Below are 19,812 nucleotides of genomic sequence, written 5' to 3' on the forward strand. Positions count from 1 at the left end.
TTTGGCCTCGACCCTTTACGATTTGGAAGACGGCACTCAAATCTTTCATTAGAAAGTAAGTGGAATGTTCTGTTTTGCCGACCGACCACAGCAAAAGTTGAATTTAACAGTTTAACAGCTGTTCGTTAAATGAACGGGGCTTAATACGTCACCTTGTGCATCGCTCTGATTGGTTGTAGTGCTATCCAACTGCGTGCAGGGGCATTTGAAATGCACTAGTAAGAGCCGCCCCTTGAGTTGGAAATTACTATTGATCGTGGCCAGACCCTCTATCGTTCAAGATATCAGAGTCTGAATTTCCAGGCTACACTTGATGACAAATAATCATCAGATTAAAGGACAATGTAAACCCTAAACACAGTGGTCCACAGGGCCGAGGTTGTACATGACTGAGTTACCCATGAGTACTAGGGAATCTGCAAAGTTGTTCCACGGTAGTTAAGATTTGATATTAAATTCCGTTGAACTTTCATTCTTCTGTCATTTTCACTTTACTCAAAACACCTCTGCAGATTCCAGCATTGTCTGACTTCAAAGTGGCCATGTCTATAGTGTTAGTTCACTTACCCAGATAACAGAACATTAAGAAAAACAAATTAAATTTGGCCTAAAATAAATACAAAATAACAGAGACCCGACCAGTAGGCTTTATGGATACATGCCCCCGATAGAGAAAAGGATCTTTCGTGTGTATGTGTAACTTTCTTATAAAGTTGTTAACAAACAGTTAAAAAGCAAACCATGTCAAATGCTTATTCAGGGATCATTATTTATCTTACTTTATTTGGGATAACCAGCACAGGTTTGTTTACAGTGATCAGCAGAGCATATGAACTACAGTATATTTACATCAAACACACACAAGTCTTTACCATTGCTGTCTTCACATGCAGTTTGCACAACACACTGACTGTGCCACGTTATAATGGAATGTCAATTATTTTTTTAAAGAAAATGACTGTACACACACACACACACAAACACAAACAAACGCGCACACACACACACACACACACACACACACACACACACACTCAGAGCAGGATGCGGTATTTGAGTGCGCGGGGGACCCTGTTGATGACGAGGCGTCCGTCGTAGCTGAGTGAGGCAAAGAGCCAGGGGTCTGCTGAGGACCACTCTGCTGCATACACACTGTCTTCATGTTCCTCGTAGGTGGACACCACACTGTCCTTTAGAGGCTCCTTCACCCTGGATCACAAAGACACAAAGGTGAGGTGAGCTATGGAGGCTGGAGGAGAAATGCATTGCATCTCCATATGTGTGTATGGAGGAGCTGCAGATACTATATTGGCTAATGTTATGGCGTGGAACCGGCTTTATTAAGCAGAACTGGCATCGCAGACCACCACACCAAGGTCGCTCAATAAAGTACAGCCGTTCCTCACCTTCTTAATAACACCCTTACAAAGTGTATTATGCATTTTGGTTAACCTTAAATGTTGAAAAATAAATAAAATATTAAAACAGACTGTTATGATACTGGACGATTCTCTGAGTGGTAAAGAAAGAAACGTTACTTCATCCAAAAACTAAATGCAAACGAGATGAAGACTGAGTAGAAACTAGTGGTGGGCCGATAACGGCGTTAACGGCTGCGTTAACGCCAAACTCTTATCGGGCGATAAAAAAAATATCGCCGTTAATCTCTTAATTCCACCTCCTGTTCGGCTCAGGGGAGATGCTGTTCGCCGTCGGGGTGAACCCCCTTCCGCACGTGAAGGCTCGCTTCACGTGCGGGAAAGCTATAGTGTGAGCGGCCACAGCTTGTATTTTGGTCATATCTAACACTGGACTGCAGGCCTATATAAAAGTGTTGTACCTTTGCTTTCTTTGGGTTAAAAAAAACTCCATCAACTCAGTATCCGTCTAGTCCAAAAAAACTCTGTCAGCTGCTGCTGCAGACGGTGTGCAGACGTGCTCGGAGAATCGGCATCGGCGCATCAACAGTCATTCAATGCAGCGGCAGTAATCATACAACCGAACGGTGTAGAAAGTCCCGTCAGTTAAAAATAGTGATCCAGATTTTAAATCCATGTTAAAATCGGAAGGATATAAAGCTAGTTAGCTTAAAAAAAGTAGCAAACATGTCAACTGTGATGTGTTCAGGCCGGCTCAGTAATATGATTGATGTGTTCAAATGCAACACAAAAAAAAAGAAATTTGAGATTTTGGCGAAACTTGTTTTCCCAGCAAGATAAAATAGATAGTAAAGATGGAATGGAATTATGACCTGTTTAATGTCCTATCTAGAGCTATGATCATATCAGCAATTAAAGCAATAATACAAGTTCTATTTCAACAAAATAATAGAAAATTATCAATTTTGATATCAATAAAGACTTGGATCGTTAAGGAGTCTTGAAAATGGTATCAATATCAATACAAATTAACTCTCCTGTCATCTGAGAGAAATTAAGATGATTTAATTTTTTTAACCGTTAGTATTTACCGGTTAAAAATATTATCGGTTGACTGGTTTACCATGGACATCCCTTATACTGTATAAATGTATATCATACATTGTATGTTTTTTTTTGTGTTATCCCAGTTAAGTTTATTATTAATTTTTTATCATTTAATATTACTTTTAATAGTTCCGGGACGTTGGAGCAATAACCTGGTGTTTTGACACTTCAGTGTGCACTGTGAATTTGAAGTAATGTTCAGTTTTTGAATAAAGATGCAGCATTTACAAATGTTTATTTTTTTTATCCGATTCATCGATTAATCGAAAAAATAATCGACCGATTAATCGATTATTGAAATAATCGTTAGTTGCAGCCCTAAACAATTCATCGTTACCTCTTATGGCCTACAGTTCAAAGTTCATGTTTAACTGAATAAACAGTTTGTAAACACAAGTACATCTTGTTGAACATTATTTATTTTCATCACCAATTATCATAGTAGAACAGCTTCCTCAAGCAGTTTGTGATGCATGTTGGAAACAGGAGATGAGCCCCTGGTCTGATGCGCCACCTGGCTTGAGAAACACGTTCTCAAAGACTTACTTTGAGTCATTATTTAGGGAGCACACGCATATTATGAATGAATTCAAATGAGACATTTTAATCTAGATTAATCTAGATTAATTTCAAAATTAATCTAGATTAATCTAGATTAAAAAAATTAATCTATGCCCACCTCTAGTAGAAACACATAGACGCTAACTTTAGCCGCTAATGCAGCTTTGAAGACCTGCCACATACTATGGATAGTGGTACTATCATTGTTACTACCTTGTAGTGATAAAACAACCTCCAGAGTAGAACCTGATAGCAAAGGCAAGTAGAGTAGAGCTGCTAACATGTAATGTAAAAGCGGCTTTAAATACATAAGTGTAATGACAGTTTAATTTGCTTGCTCACTCTCAACACACACACACACACACACACACACACACACACACACACACACACACACACACACACACACACACACACACACACACACACACACACACACACACACACACACACACACACACACACACACACACACACACACACACAGAGGACTGAGCATATTAACTTCTTTCTATTCACTGTATCTCCCTGTCTTCAGTACACAAACAACAGCCTCCTGAGTGGTGAGACACTTCTCTCAATGCTACAACATTGTGAAAACAAATATAATTTCTGAAATACGATCTAGCATTATCGCCACCCCCCCCCCCCCAAACACAGTGCTGGAAGTAGTCCTGAGGGTAAACGGTGACATACATATTTAGATGTATTTTACACATTATACTGTTTCACACAGACAGAAGCGGCTCCCTCTGGGCTGCAGCCAAAAATAAAAACACTTGAAGTGCCCTGCTCATATAGATTCATTGTGAAGGAACAGAACAAGAGGGTATACTGTATGTGAGAGCATATATGCAATACAATGATGGAATCAGTTAGCCTATTCACTACTAACTAATCATAGTATTGGACAGTTTACCTGAGAAGAGATCAGAGTTATCGTACTACAATTATGGCTAAGAATAGTTAGAGCCTTACAGTGAAAACAGACTGAGTTGTTCATGTGGTTTATAGACCTAACTGAAAATGATTCAGATCTGCAATCAATTCTTACCTTCATCCAGGTTAGGATGTTCCATTTCTTGAGTGGTTATCAATATTTTGTCCAGTCCATTTACATCAGTGAGTATTATCGACTATAAAAGCACCGTCGAACTACAACCTTCAAAATGACCATAAAAAGGACGATTTATAGATCGTATTTTAAAATCCTATGAAGCTACAGGCCATAATCTGTAATAAAGATACAACTTGGTTTAATGGGAAAATCTGTCCTGCAGTCATTCAAGCTACTACGAGTATAACGAGGTTCCACAGTGAAGGGCATTGTTGTAAGCCCTTTGATTGGTCCCACTTGATTCAAGCACTCCCTACATTGTTCCCTATCTTGCAGTACGTTACACTATGTTTGGATTGGACTGAAGGTGGAATACAATGTGCTGTGGCTATAGGACTGCCCATGTCATGTAGGCCACTCACTTTCACTGACTTTGCCTACTGTATCTAAGGGGACAGCTATATGGTTTTTGAAAACAGGGCAAACATGCCTTGCATCAGCAGGCCTTTTTGCGCTTCCCCAATACATGTTACCGGGTTTGCTTTTTTTGGTTAAGTCAATTCTATGGACCCTACTCCTGTCTAAAGGGTGGCATGAAATAATGCAGACCACTGATTGATACTGGGCATTTAGGTTTTTGTGGCCGCAATAGTGTCAGGCATGCAAACTCATGAGACATGAAAAAGGTGTGCTGGAACGGTGCAAAATATGATAATAGTGGGAAACAGGTGAGTGTGTTGTTTGGGCGCTGACCTGCTATAATCACTACACTACCATTCAAAAACTGTGAAAACAGCAATAGTCAAAAATTTGAGGTGACACGTTAGTGACAATCCGTGAGTCGCGGCCGATAATCAGTATGCATTAATCAATACAATCGGCCATATAAAACAAAGGTTGGCAAACTGTGTATTTATTAATTCAACCACTTTGAAAAGCTTTTTCTCATCCATGCAATCTTTCTCCTTCTCAATCTTCCCGTCTTCTGTTTTATGCCCCGCGAGAGCTTTCTTTACTGCCTGTCCATCTGTAGGTCCCTGTCCATCTGTAGGTCCCTGTCATCAGATGACAACACGATTCAAATGAATGCTCTCTCGCCCCAGCGCGTGCTCGAGGGGGCGCGCACTGGAGCGCCTATAGTGTGGGGAGGAGGAGGCGAAGGAGCGGGGGGCGCCTATTCAGTGACGTGCCTCTGTTACTGATCATATCATTTACACAAACGCTGTTGAATAAAACCATGCATTCATTTCCAAGCCACTCCACAATTATGCGCCACTTTGTGTTGGTCTATCACACAAAATCCCAATAAAATAAATGTACTACGTGTGTGGTTGTTCTAGGGTTATGAATACTTTTGCAAGCCACTGTATGTGTGGAGCGGGGAAGACTTCAGTCAAGATGACGTTGAGGGTGTCCTATCACTTTACAAATGTTAAGAGCTGTTTTTTCCCCTTTTCACCCATCTCTATGTTAACATTATCCTGGTGATGATGGCGATTTGGTAAATGGACAGACTGGCCAATTTAAAAAAAACATACAAGAACAAGTCCCCTATACCGTCAGCTGCTGGGTTATACCCAAAATATTCATCATCTGTAAAAGTCCTTGTTGAACTGTTGAATTTTAAAAAGCAAAGCCACATACAGTCAGAGTCTCCCAGCCAGTGGAGGGGTTGTGCATGTAGTGTCCAGGTACTTGTGGAGTGGACACGCACTGCACATAAAAGAGGGGTCAATAAGTATAGTGGAAGGGTTCAAACCAAAGCTGAGTACCGGTGATTAGGAAGAAGAGTTGGTAATTGTGGATGAGAGTCCGTCATTGAGTGTAAGAGCTGGTTGTTATGGATAAGAGGGCAGATTGGAGCATAATGGATGGAGCACATGGTTACCATTACAGGTGATATTCCTGACAATTCTAAAAATCTAGTCCAAAAGCTATAGAGGAAAAACTCCTAAAGTGTTTCGACAGTGACTTTTTGGAATGTTTTACCGGTCCACTTTATCATTCAAAGTGTTTGTGAGAGTCTCAAAAACTATGGGAAAGTAAAAGGTTCAGGCAGTAACCTTTAAGCTGTTGAACTGTTTAAAATATACACAGCACGTTTTAGTACACACTTTAGTATCTCGTGGTTTGATTCAATGGGCTCCGTGTGGCAGCCAAGAAATAAACAAGAGAAAATAAATCTTTGGGATATGATATGATGAAGGCTGACTGTCTGTGCCTTAACACAGTGGTATGAGTCCACATCTGTACTACCATATAGAACCCAAGCTGAAAAGGGTCCAACCGTCCATTCTGGGTCCTTCATAGTTAATGAAGTGAAAGGAGGGGTTATAACATAAATGAATGGGAGTTGTGCATCCCAAATGTGAATGTAAAAAATCCAATCAAATCCCCATCCATGTTTAAAGTTGTACTCAGTTAGATTTTCATCTTGTTATTGTTCTTTGACGTTCCTGTCCGTCAAAGATTGAGTTAAAACAATGATGATTGAGCATACAGTATAACCCCCTTATGATGTGTCTGTGGTGACTCTCCAGCTCTACAATCAAATACAGCAAACTGTAAGTGACATCTTTTACGCAAGCCCCAACCACAGCGAGTTTTACCAGCATCCAATGCAGAAGTGACAAAGATTGCAGTAGCGCTGGGTGGCCACTACGAGGTGGTACCAAAAGTGGGCAATTTTTCGTTGACTGACTTGTTAAACAGGCCGTTTTCACAGTCTTATTAAACCTATTTACGGCCTGGTCCAAAAAAAAATTATAGTCTATATGTTTAGGTCATATCTCCCTGACAACACTGAGGGGGGTACATTTTTTTCTAGCAGGCTAGTTTTTATTCTTTTGGAGGTTTAAATGTATGCATTATTAGGGGCGCGATCTCTTGAGTGACAGCTATCTGCCCGTTATCCCTCACTTCGCCTCGGAGGTATACGTCAGCTAGATGGGCGTATCTCCCTCCCCCCGACGTCACATCAATGCCCTTTTTCGGCAAGAGGAGTGAGGCGGAGTAAAAATCTCTCAAGATATACAGTATATATGTATATACTATCTATGCTTTTACGTCAGCATCATTTTTTTTGTGGTTCTGGCCATAACTGATACAAAAATGAAATCTCAAGCTGTAATAAACTATTCGGGGCGGCTGTGGCAAAGTAGGTAGGGTGGTCGTCCACTGGAGTGCAGGGTTGGTGGTTCGATCCCCCGCCCTACCCGCCACATCGTCGAAGTGTCCCTGGGCAAAGAGACACTGAACCCCGAATTGCTCCCAATAGTTAGATTGCACCCTTGCGTGGTAGCTGCTTCTATCGGTGTATGAATGTGTGTGTGTGATTGGGTGAATGTGTACGAAACAACGTAAAGCACTTTGAGTCTGTGAAACAACTGGGAAAAAAGGCTATATACAGCTCTGGAAAAAAATGAAGAGACCACTCCAAATGTTAAGTGTCACTTGTTTTACTCTTTAGAGGCATATGTTTGAGCACAGGTAGACCTGAAGTGGTGCTGAAAGTAGCCTTGTGCCTGGTTGTAATGTAACCAAGCAGTCTTATTCATATGGTTGGTCTCTTTTTATTTACAAATTACAGTATAATGCCTAGAAAGGAGAGATTAAAAAGGAAAAACAAAGGGAGCTACAGCAGGCAGCCCAGGGGAGCAGCTCTCTGCTCTCCTGGATGAAAGCATCCACCAGCAGCTAGGAGGACGATGATGAAGATGAAAGGTCAGAGTCAAGACCAGAGTCATGTTAACTGTTCAGGGCCTTTTAAAGCTCAGATTTTAATGTTGAACAGTTCCTCAAATGTTATTGAAATATCTTAAAATCTGCATTTTATTTGTGGTTTTTTTAAGTGGGTTGGTGGTACTAAATCAGTCATGAAGCTATATAAGCTAATTATATTATTTTGTCCCAACCATAAGTTATTTCTATGTATATTTTGTACAAGTACCCTTAAAATGATTTGGTCATTCATCGATAGACTATATTGTGCCCTTTTTTTTGCAATGAGCACCTGCCCCCCAAAATGTCTATGCACGCCACTGTGTTTGAGTAAAATGAACATTTTGATTTTATAATATAAACTACAACCGACAACATTTCTACCAAATTCACAATAACAATATTGTCATTTAGAGCATTTTCAAGAATGTAGAGATACAGATTTAAGAAAAATCCAGACTGGTCTCTTAATTTTTTCCGGGGCTGTATGTAGAGTCCATTTTACTATTCATACATTCTAACTAGCCCGGGGGAGTTTGTCTTACTTGTCGTCCTGGTGGCTCTCCTCCCCCTCGCTGAGGTCGTCATCGTCCACTAGGTGTCCAAAGGGCTCGGAGGAGATGGACACCATGTTGGAGAGGATGAGGCGGCTGTCACTGCTGCCTGTCAACACCAGCTGGTCGTGGCTGTGGTTGTAGCGCACGCTCCACACCCTGGAAACCAAAAAAAAACAGTTTACTAGGCTTTGCATTCAGTGATATGGGGGGAGAAGCGCAGTACAGTTTACATTCATGCATGGATGTAGCCACTAGCCAAAGTGGTGCGAAGGTCTGGCATTGTTACAAAGCCTGGTGTGGGTAAGAAGAAGCCAGCAATGAAAACTGAAGGTGTAAAAAGCACTTGAAGGTGTGTCTGCCTGTTTTGTACAGGCAGACACACACACACACACATCTACACACACACACACACACACACACACACACACACACACACACACACACACACACACACACACACACACACACACACACACACACACACACACACACACACACACACACACACACACACACACACACACACACACACACACACACACACACACACAGTCATGCAGAGAACCTGTCTGTCTTTAGCTCTTTTTCACACACTCCTTTCTCACACAAATCATGCAAGAAAATGCAGCGTTCTCACAGTCGGGTTCTCCACAACACATTCCTATCAGGGTGTGTATTCAGGTGCCAGTACTGGGGATGTGGTCCTAGTCTACAGTACATGTGGGGCTTACTTTCAATGAGTTGATGATCATTATCAAAAAAAGCCCAATAAATTATCCTGATTTGATTTTTTTCAGTTTTCAATTCAATTCTCTCTCACCATTGCTTTCTTTATCGCTCTATCCCTGGCATTTTCTTTAAAAAGAATTCCGACTGTCATCAACACCGTCTCCCTCTTTCACTCTGTCATACTCTCTCTCCCTCTCTTTGTGTGTTTGCCTATGTCGCTCTCTCTCTCTCTCTGTATCTCATTCTCTCTCTCTCTCTCTCTCTCTCTGTATCTCTCTGTCTATGTCTCTCTCTCTATTTCTCTCTCTGTCTATGTCTCTCTCTCTATTTCTCTCTCTGTCTGTGTATCTCTCTCTCTCTCTGTATCTCATTCTCTCATTCTCTGTCTATGCCTCTCTCTCTCTCTCTTTCTCTCTCTGTCTATGTCTATGTTTCTCTCTCTCTCTCTCTCTCTCTCTGTCTATGCCTCTCTCTCTCTCAGTCTGTGAGCCCGGGGCAGGGCTCAGAGTGTGGTCCCGGTTCTCCTCACAGTGAAGGGATTGAGGGATCACCGAGGCTGTTGACAGGAAATCAGCCTCGGCCACGCTGCTCCCCGTGCTCCCCATAATCCGCTTCCCTTCCAAAAAATAGTCCCTAATACCCCCAGCAGCCCCGGGGCCATATCCTCATGCCCGTGCTCAGAAAATATATGAGCACAATATGTGCACAACCAACACACACGCACTCAGAGACTACGACACGTCTATGCGTCACACTGAAGATAATTCTGCACACAGGACAAACGCACACATATGCATGGGCATTATACAAGCGCTTGAACACACACACACACACACACAAACTAAAACGAGTGGCCTTGCAAAAAGCACATATAAGATACACACACACACACACACACACACACACACACACACACACACACACACACACACACACACACACACACACACACACACGTATCTCCTATCTTAAGAGATTCCATCTGCAGCTATCTACAGTTATGGATATGTTTGCCAAGTCTATCTTTCTCTTGGAGATAACGCCCACATTAGCATGTGTGTTTGTGCATGTGCACGCATCCATTTATACGCCTGTGTAGGTGCTTATGCGTATGAGTGTGAGTGAGTGAGTGAGTGAGTGAGTGAGTGAGTGAGTGAGTGAGTGAGTGAGTGAGTGAGTGAGTGAGTGAGTGAGTGAGTGAGTGAGTGCAGTGAGTGAGTGAGTGAGTGAGTGAGTGAGTGAGTGAGTGAGTGAGTGAGTGAGTGAGTGAGTGAGTGAGTGAGTGAGTGAGTGAGTGAGTGAGTGCAGTGAGTGAGTGAGTGAGTGAGTGAGTGAGTGAGTGAGTGAGTGAGTGAGTGAGTGAGTGAGTGAGTGAGTGTGTGTGTGTGTGTGCGTGTATGTCCCTTTATCAGGTGAGGATTGGTGTGCTGCAGCAGTAGCCCACTTTGGCTCACAGACACACTGATCATCTATTCAGCTCACACAGGAGAGTGTCGCCCATGCGGCACACACACACACACACGCACACACACACACACACACACACTCACACACACACTCACACACACACACACTATGTTCAGCTCTTAGCACTGCCTGAAGCTCCACAGAAGACAACCTAGAGCAGAACTGGGCTGTGTTCAAAACCGCAGTGATTCAATCCTCACAGACAAAGCGAGTGAGCTGCCTATTTAATTAGTAATTAGTGTGTTACTGCCTTTATTGCACCAGCAGTAGTTAGGGCATTTCATTAGTTAGGAGATAAAGCAATTAATAAAAGCAGAAACTAACAGTGGAGCCAAGGAGTTATCATCATGTCTAACATCATTTTTAGGGAATTTTCCGGATTGGGGCTGAATTACACTGTGTAAAGCTATGTAAAAAGACTTTAGTGATCATTTAAGACTTTCACTCTCATGTCCAGCTTGGTGCATTCAAAGAACAAGTTATCTCTTAACCCTGGTGGTATGAGCAATGCAACACAAATGCAAGTTCATTTGTAATGTTATTGGGCCCCTAAGTATGATCCATTTAGAAGATTACTTTTAAAAAACTTCAGTAAATACAAAGTCTTTGGTACATTACATTAAGCACTCTGTCTTCTTCTTGGTCTTCCAACAGGTCCATTGAATGCAGACACCCACTATACACATATACACACACACACACACACACACACACACACACACACACACACACACACACACATCCTACCACTACTGTGTGTCTGCGTTTTTTTTTGGCGACCGTGTTAACACACTGCAGCTCCACACATTCAACCTCAGATGCGCTGCAGACGCACGTCTGAGGCGCGTCTGCAGCGACGCTACACTTTACCTCAGGAGGCAGAGTGCAGTGTGTTCACACCTTAAAGGCTAATTCTAAGGTAATAAAGAACTTTTTTATTTTCAAGCGATTATACACTAATACATGCTTACGTTTGGTTTCTACTAAGTCTGTTCTGAATAACGCCAATCAATTCTACACACTGAACCTTTAAGAAGCAAATACATCATGATATAAAAGATACCATTTGATTGGACCCCTCAACTTTTCCATCTTCCCTGCCTGATTCATGCCATACAGAAGAAAATGAAAGGAGCAAAATGCCACTTACTTGTGTTCAAATTACGTTGAACACTGGCTCATAATATCAGCTATCGGAACGCTTGCTGACACCGGCCTTCAAAAGCTTGTACAGCACTGGCCACACAGTAATTGCTTCTAGTTCAACAATGTCATAAATCATTAATCCATGTACTGAACATTGTCTGTTTTTTTTCTTCTCTTCTTGGAGAGCAGGTTGTGATTTAGTGTGGCACTCAGGGACGCTTGAGCACGCTTGATACTTGCTTACACAGGTCCTGTGGGTTAAGGACAGCCCACCCACCCCTGCCTTAACCCTAGCCCTGACCCAGTCACCCACCCACCCACCCACCCCTGCCTTAACCCTAGCCCGGACCCACCCACCCACCCCTGCCTTAACCCTAGTCTGGACCCCTCCACCCAGCCCTGCCTTAACCCTAGTCTGGACCCCTCCACCCACCCCTGCCTTAACCCTAGCCTGGACCCAGTCACCCACCCCTGCCTTAACCCTAGCCCTGACCCAGTCACCCACCCCTGCCTTAACCCTAGCCCGGACCCACCCACCCACCCCTGCCTTAACCCTAGTCTGTACCCACCCACCCACCCACCCATCCATGCCTGCCTTAACCCTAGCCCGGACCCACCCACCCACCCCTGCCTGCCTTAACCCTAGCCTGGACTCAGCCACCCACCCAGCCAGCCCTGCCTTAACCCTAGCCTGGACCCAACCACCCACCCACCCACTCAGCCCTGCCTTGACCCACCCATCCACTCCTGCCTTAACCCTAGCCTGGACCCACCCAGCCCTGCCTTAACCCTAGTCTGTACCCACCCAGCCAGCCCTGCCTTAACCCCAGCCTGGACCCACCCACCCACCCACCCCTGCCTTAACCCACCCATCCACCCCTGCCTTAACCCACCCATCCATCCCTGCCTTAACCCACCCATCCACCCCTGCCTTAACCACCCCTGCCTTAACCCTAGCCTGGACCCAGCCACCAGTCATATTCCCCCTTACCAGTGTGAGTGCTCCTCCAGGGTCTTGACGGGCTCCTGGACGTTGCGGACGTCCCAGAACTTGACCTTGCAGTCGTCTCCACAGCTGGCCAGGTAGTACTGGCGGTTGGGGTTGAAGTCCAGGTCGCGCACCAGCTGGCCGTGGGCGTTCTCTATACAGTAGATCTGACTGGAGGAGGATGCAGAGGGAGAGAGAGAGAGAGAGAGAGAGAGAGAGAGAGAGAGAGATGGAGGGATTTTAATGAGAAGAACCAGTAATGGACAGACATTAGAATAGAGCGGTTTATTGAATTATTCAGAATTCAAGGCGTACACTTTAATGATCTGTAGCTCTTTGAATAATTTCCCTTTATATTAACTTGCTACAACTTTAATGGCAAAGGAGAACAATGTAGAAAGATAGTTTTTTTGGGTCGGTTTATTTCCTGGATTTACTTGATGCACTAGTCGAACTTGATTTTTGTATTATGCCTCGTTTAGGAGAACATTTCATGTAATGGTGTACCCCTAAAAACAAATGGAAAATGAAAAATTGATAAAAAATAAATAAATTATAAGATAGAGGTATAGTGAGATATTGATAGTGCGGTATACATAACTGCTCAGTCTGCTTTAATCGCCTATTCTATGTGCCATGCATTCACGCTCTGCATCTCAATGTGTTTGGCCAATCAGATGAAGCCCTACTAGTCTAGATTTTTTAGTGAGCGAGCTTTTTGGAATGGTGTGTGCCCCTTTTATAAAAGAACTTCCCCGGGACCGCTGACTACTAGTCCTTGCTTCACACCCACATGTATAAGTTTTTATTTCTAGTTGAGGTTGACAGCTTGGTCTCTTTCTACTGTCGTTTGTTTTGTTTTTGAGCTGTGATGAAATTTGGTCAACTATATGGCTGTTTTTAAAATGTGACATTTGAACTTAATAATAATGCCTAGGCTACTTACTGTCTGGGGTCTCTGTTGGCAGCAAACTAACACTGTATATTTAAGTATTTCTTTCATTATGGTAAGTGATATCGTCACCGCTTTCAACCATGTTATCTCATATTGCACTTTTTTGCACCTGATATGGTGCAGCCCTATATGACAGAACAACAAGAAGAGAGATGAGTGAGGGAGAGACTGACTGACAGGTCCCCATCACACACACACACACACACACACACACACACACACACACACACACACACACACACACACACACACACACACACACACACACACACACACACACACACACACACACACACACACACACACACACACACACACACACACACACACACACACACACACACACACACACACACACACACACACACACACACACACACACACAAAGCTAGAACATTCCCAGGTTAAATCAAAGCCGCCTCTGTGTCTGTGAGCGAGAGCCAGGCTCAATAAAAGGAGCCTACACCAGCGCTGGTGGATTATAAAAGGGGGAAGCCTCATAAGCACACACAGCCTTGAGTCGCTGCTGGAGTGAAGTAAACACAATGATATGACGCACAGATTGTATTGTGTTTCCTTCCATCTCTCTGGCCACCTCTAACTCCATTCATCCCCCCTATACAGAGAGAGCTCTCCTACTCTCCATGAGGATGTGCCATACTTAAAAACTCAACAAACAATGTATTTAAACTACACAGGCAGAACTGACGGGGGCCAATACATTTTTTTTTTTTTTTTTTTTAAAGCAGGAATTAGAATAGAATCAGCACAAAATAATATTTAGTCATGAGGAACAAATTGATTGACAAAGTCATGAAAAATTGGAATGAAAGAATCAAACACCATTGAGATATGACAAGATGTTTACCTCTGGGGTATAACAGGTCCCTGCGTTCCAATCCCCATACTATCTACTATTTAGTATGGTAGAAAAAAAGATTTAGGATGTCCCGATTCTTGCGGCCAGATTTAGTATGGTTAGAAATACCCGGATGTCTACTGCATCCGACTGAGATTTTTAGTGTTGAAAACAGCATGCTATTTGGGTGATTCTGACCCACAATCCAGTGCACACCGGAAGTAAAGCCACATCGACGGAGCCTCCATATATAAAACAAACGGGGATGCGACAGATATAAAAGCTGAGGCAAGATCAAGGCGCAATGTTACGATAAAATATATGAGTAAAAGTATGTCCCAAGTGTATGCCTACTGCATCCTAACTAGATAATTTTTATGATCAGATGTAGTATGTAGAATAGAAAAAATAAAGAGTATGCGATCTGATTGTTGGTTATTTTGCTTCCATAACATGTGTTTTTATAACTAATGTAAATAAAAAAGTCCACAATGTACATTCTAGTATTTATTTGACGATCTCTTGTCTGTTTGGGTCTGTATATTTCTCCTATACAACCCTCTTTAATGCCTATTATCTAAACATTTGTTTTTCAATGCTCTTAAAACTATTTCTTCAATCATTCTTAATACTCTTTCTGAAGGTTATTACAGAATGATTTGTTGATTTCTTGTTAGTTCTCTTGATGTATGAAAATGCCTGCTTTAGCCTCATTTTAAGATCTCGGTTTTGTTTTTCTGGCCCATAAACTGTGCTCTCATTAGCCCTCATTTCCACACACAGCAGGCTGCTGTCTTTAGAAGAAACAAGCTCAGAGGAAACCTCACAGTACACTACCTACCCAGTACCAAACATTAAACACACATTTCTGATGTCCTTAAGACGATATGAAAAGGAGTTTAACAGAACAGAGCCACAGGGAGAGTGAATCTAATATTGGATCAGTAAATAAGCCAGTGTTTCCAGCTGTATGCATAGACCAGCTCTGATTTATGTGTTGGTGCGCTATATAGCACAGCATTCCTCTGTTGAACTGAATGCATTTTTTCACTGACTGTGAATGTATGGAGATGTATCGCCCCCTAGGACAGTTAGGAAGTCTGTGTTGATGTAGAAGCTATACTAACTCTCAAAACACAAGGAGTGAAATCAGTTATGAAAAGGCTTCGGCGCAAAAGAAAATGACAATACATGTTTGTAGAAACTTCTGAAAGCAAGCTTTTAAATCAATGACTTCTAGCATGTATTAGATATAAGACGTCATCGTTGAATAAGAATGTGAGATGCATCAGATTGCCAGATAGCAAGAGATCACACGGTGGTCCACTTTGAATTTTACCTTCTGTCTTTCAATCGTATTGTTGGAGACGCAACTGCACTGAGTCGCAGCAATGTTCTTTCTGTGTTTTTAGGTAATAACTTTTATAACCTTTATTTCAATAGTGACTGATGAATATTTTCAAAATGGAAGGAAGTCAACATGAATTCATAGCTGTGTGTGTCTGTGTGTCTGTCTGTGTGTCTGTCTGTCTGTCTGTCTGTCTGTCTGTCTGTCTGTGTGTCTGTCTGTCTGTCTGTCTGTCTGTCTGTCTGTCTGCCTGCCTGCCTGCCTGCCTGCCTGTCTGTCTGTGTGATAAGGTTAATAGGTCTAACTGTAGTAATGGTTCTGTTGGTAATATAAGCAAGCTTTCTTTAGCAAGCTTTTTTTTTTCTAGCCTTCTGATATAATTTTTTCTAAATAAAAGCCTCCCAAAAAGCAAAGCCGCTGGGGGTCGGAGGGTTTGAAGTCCATTTGAGCAGACTGGTAATGGCATGGATCTAAAGCTGGGCCTCCACCATGAATACAACATGACACTGTGGGACATCACTATTTCTTTTTCCACAGCATTTCCTCTCCGGGCTAGCCTAGCTCAGCTCAGCTTGGTACGGTTCAGTTCATCAGAGTGGAAAGCCTCAGTGCTATGGCCCCAGCTGGATGCCAACCGCAGCTAGCCGGCTAGCTAGTCAACCCCGCTGATCACGTTAGGCAATTAACATACTAATTAAAAATCTCATTAAAATAAGGGAGGTATAAGAGAATGACCTGGGGCAGACCGCTGGGCTTCAATTAGGTCAAGACAGCTCAGGGACTGTGAGTGTGTGTGTGTGTGTGTGTGTGTGTGTGTGTGTGTGTGTGTGTGTGTGTGTGTGTGTGTGTGTGTGTGTGTGTGTGTGTGTGTGTGTGTGTGTGTGTGTGTGTGTGTGTGTGTGTGTGTGTGTGTGCTGTCGCTGCCACTGGGCCCTGGCGTTGGTGGGTTAGCATCTCTTGACAGGAAAGTGTCAAATCACAAATAGAGCTTCCACTGAAAACACACTCTTTTCACGGAGCATATGACTAATGGTTTGCAAATGAGTGTCAATCAATAGATGTCTGGCCTGAACTCTGGGCTGATCCCTGTCAAAAATACCTCCAACCCTGGTTACAATGCTTTTTGTTTAAAATGTTACCAAACATGAGCTGTGCCCCAGTTACATACTATTTACTTCCATCATGTGTTGAATATGTAGTGCGTACTCACGCCGAAGATAATACATTTTTGACGTTTGTTATTAATTCAATTCAGTGTCTGTGTTTGGCCAAAAATCATAAATAGGTTGTGTGTGTGTGTGTGTGTGTGTGTGTGTGTGTGTGTGTGTGTGTGTGTGTGTGTGTGTGTGTGTGTGTGTGTGTGTGTGTGTGTGTGTGTGTGTGTGTGTGTGTGTGTGTGTGCGTGTTTGTGTGTGATGGCCAAATGTGTGCCTACCTTTGTAACTTCCCTCTCTCACATCCATATCTCCTTCTGTATTTACACACATAACAGTATTTGAGGGAGTGTGTTTTCCCTGTTTAATGTTTGTATCTGTGAGCGCCTAACAGTGTGTGTAATAGGTCCCCTGTCCCCTCATCAACCCCACCCCCCCAACAAACACATACACACACACAAAAACACACACACACACAAACTCCATACACAAATCGATATTGAAAAGTTTGCTGTTGTTACTATAGCAATAATCTAGCTGAATGACTCCAGAAGTCACAATATCTCACTTAAAATGGTTCACGCCAGTCAAATCAATAATGTCTGCGTGATGCATTCATTTGTTCTGAATCGGGCAAAGTGTTTTACTACAACTACTACTACATTTTGGTGAACTTGGGTTTCTCCTCAAAATAGCTACAGTATTTCATGTGTAATTTTAGGCTGGGAGTACATGATTTATTTACAGGTCTCCCTCCCTCCCTCCCTCCCTGTGTGTGTCTGTGAGGTAAAAGGTGTGACCCCCGGGCTGGAGGATGGCTGTTGTTCAATCCAGCCCGCCGTGGAATGGGACGCGCCCACTGCGTGAAAAGGGAAATGGAGCAGGAAATTGGGTTAGTTTGCTCTTTCCATCTCTGATGTCGCCGAGCATTCCCCTCAACGCATACACACACACACACACACACACACACACACACACACACACACACATGCTGACACACAAACGCACACACACGCTGTGACACAAACACACAGACACGGACACACAAACACACACACAAAAACACACACACACACACACACACACACACACACACACACAGAATCGGACACACACACAAGGCCATGGTTAATGGTGGAGAGACCTGCAACGTTTTTGTACATTTCAAGTATGTGAGTATGTGCTTGTTTTTGTATGAGTGTGGGGGGGATTAAGAGTTGTGACTGGCCTAAGCCACCAAACACACTCAATCTCAAGTCATCCAGCCCATGCTAAGAGAGAGATAGTGTGTGAGTGTGTGTGTGCGTGTGTATGTGTGTGTGTGTGTTTTTTTTGGGGGGGTGGGGTTGATGAGGGGACAGGGGACCTATTACACACACTGTTAGGCGCTCACAGATACAAACATTAAACAGGGAAAACACACTCCCTCAAATACTGTTATGTGTGTAAATACAGAAGGAGATATGGATGTGAGAGAGGGAAGTTACAAAGGTAGGCACACATTTGGCCATCACACACAAACACACACACGCACACACACACACACACACACCCACACCCTCCTGCCTTAGTCTGGGTGATAAATCTCTCTGCTGTGGGTATCGACTGGGAACACAGACGCTCACGGTCACAAACACACACACACACACACACACACACACACACACACACACACACACACACACACACACACACACACACACACACACACACACACACACACACACACACACACACACACACACACACACAAACACACACACACACACGTACAAACACGCATATCTGTTTCTATGACAACTGCTGTGAGGAGGGAGGGGTGGAAAAGAAAAATCGAAAGAGGAGCGCAATCATTTCATCGCTGATCAAAATTAAAGCCTGGCTTTGAGATGGAGCTGGCAGAGAAAGAAAGATTGGAGAAAGAGAGAGAGAGAGGGAGGAACGGAAGGAGGGAAGGAGGGAGAGAAGGATGAATGTAAGAAGAGAGGGAGAGATTCTGCCCATGCAAAAAAGTATGGGATCATTATATCAAGCAGTCTAAACGATTGGGAAGATCTTGAAGGTTAACGCTTGATGGCTAATATCACAACCCAGAGTAAAAAATTACGTTCCATCCACTTCACCTTTTTTTTGTAATTAAAACCAAACCATTGCCACACCTAATGGCGATGGATTTCACGAAACTAGCTTAACAACAGTAACATATCGTGGCGTTTTCTTAGCCTTTCAAAAATCCAAAAGTGTCTAGAATGTAAGGGGTGTTACGGTAAAAACGGTATAGGAATTACACCGGTACAAGTTGCACTACAGTATGGATATTTGACACCGTGTAACCGATAGAGCAAGTGTGATTGTTACCACACAATGCGTGCAGGCTGCCGCTGCGTCATCGTCAGCCTGCACGTGCCCAATACATCCATGACACTACTGCTAGATCGTCATTCACAAAAAGAAATGCATTGTCGTTCAAAAATAGTTTGACATAAAGAGCGATCGGTCTGTCAAACTGCGAACGTGATATTTCGAGATAGAAGGAATAGTTCTACATTTGAAATTTTAAGTGCTTTGCCAAACTCACCTGCTCTTTATAAGGCGAAACACACACACAGACACACAAACACACACGAAAAAATTAATAAATAAACATTTAAATGCGTATGAACGGCACGAGAACATCAAGATTGACAGGCGTGGCAAACAGTAACTAAGAGGGGTGGTGTGGTGGGCTGGTATCAATCCATGAGATATTTTTGATTTCCTTTATTTCTTTAAATTTCAAGGTGTG

The 19,812-nt window shown here is 43.0% G+C and overlaps 1 protein-coding gene across 1 annotated transcript in view; it reads right to left on the bottom strand.

Annotated features, from left to right (window-relative positions):
* Positions 1-766: 766 nt before the first annotated feature.
* eipr1 (EARP complex and GARP complex interacting protein 1) overlaps positions 767-19,812 on the bottom strand; it is a 60,374-nt gene continuing 41,328 nt past the window's right edge. Inside the window, exons 7-9 of the mRNA XM_080041793.1 lie at positions 12,715-12,882; positions 8,370-8,537; positions 767-1,209 (exon numbers count right to left, since the gene is read on the bottom strand). Coding sequence (XP_079897919.1) covers positions 1,035-1,209; positions 8,370-8,537; positions 12,715-12,882 — 511 coding nt within the window. The 3' untranslated portion in view covers positions 767-1,034. The remainder of the gene's footprint in view (positions 1,210-8,369; positions 8,538-12,714; positions 12,883-19,812) is intronic.

Source organism: Ammodytes marinus, assembly GCF_949987685.1.
Source record: "Ammodytes marinus genome assembly, chromosome: 15".
In the NCBI taxonomy this organism is placed as follows: domain Eukaryota; kingdom Metazoa; phylum Chordata; class Actinopteri; order Uranoscopiformes; family Ammodytidae; genus Ammodytes; species Ammodytes marinus.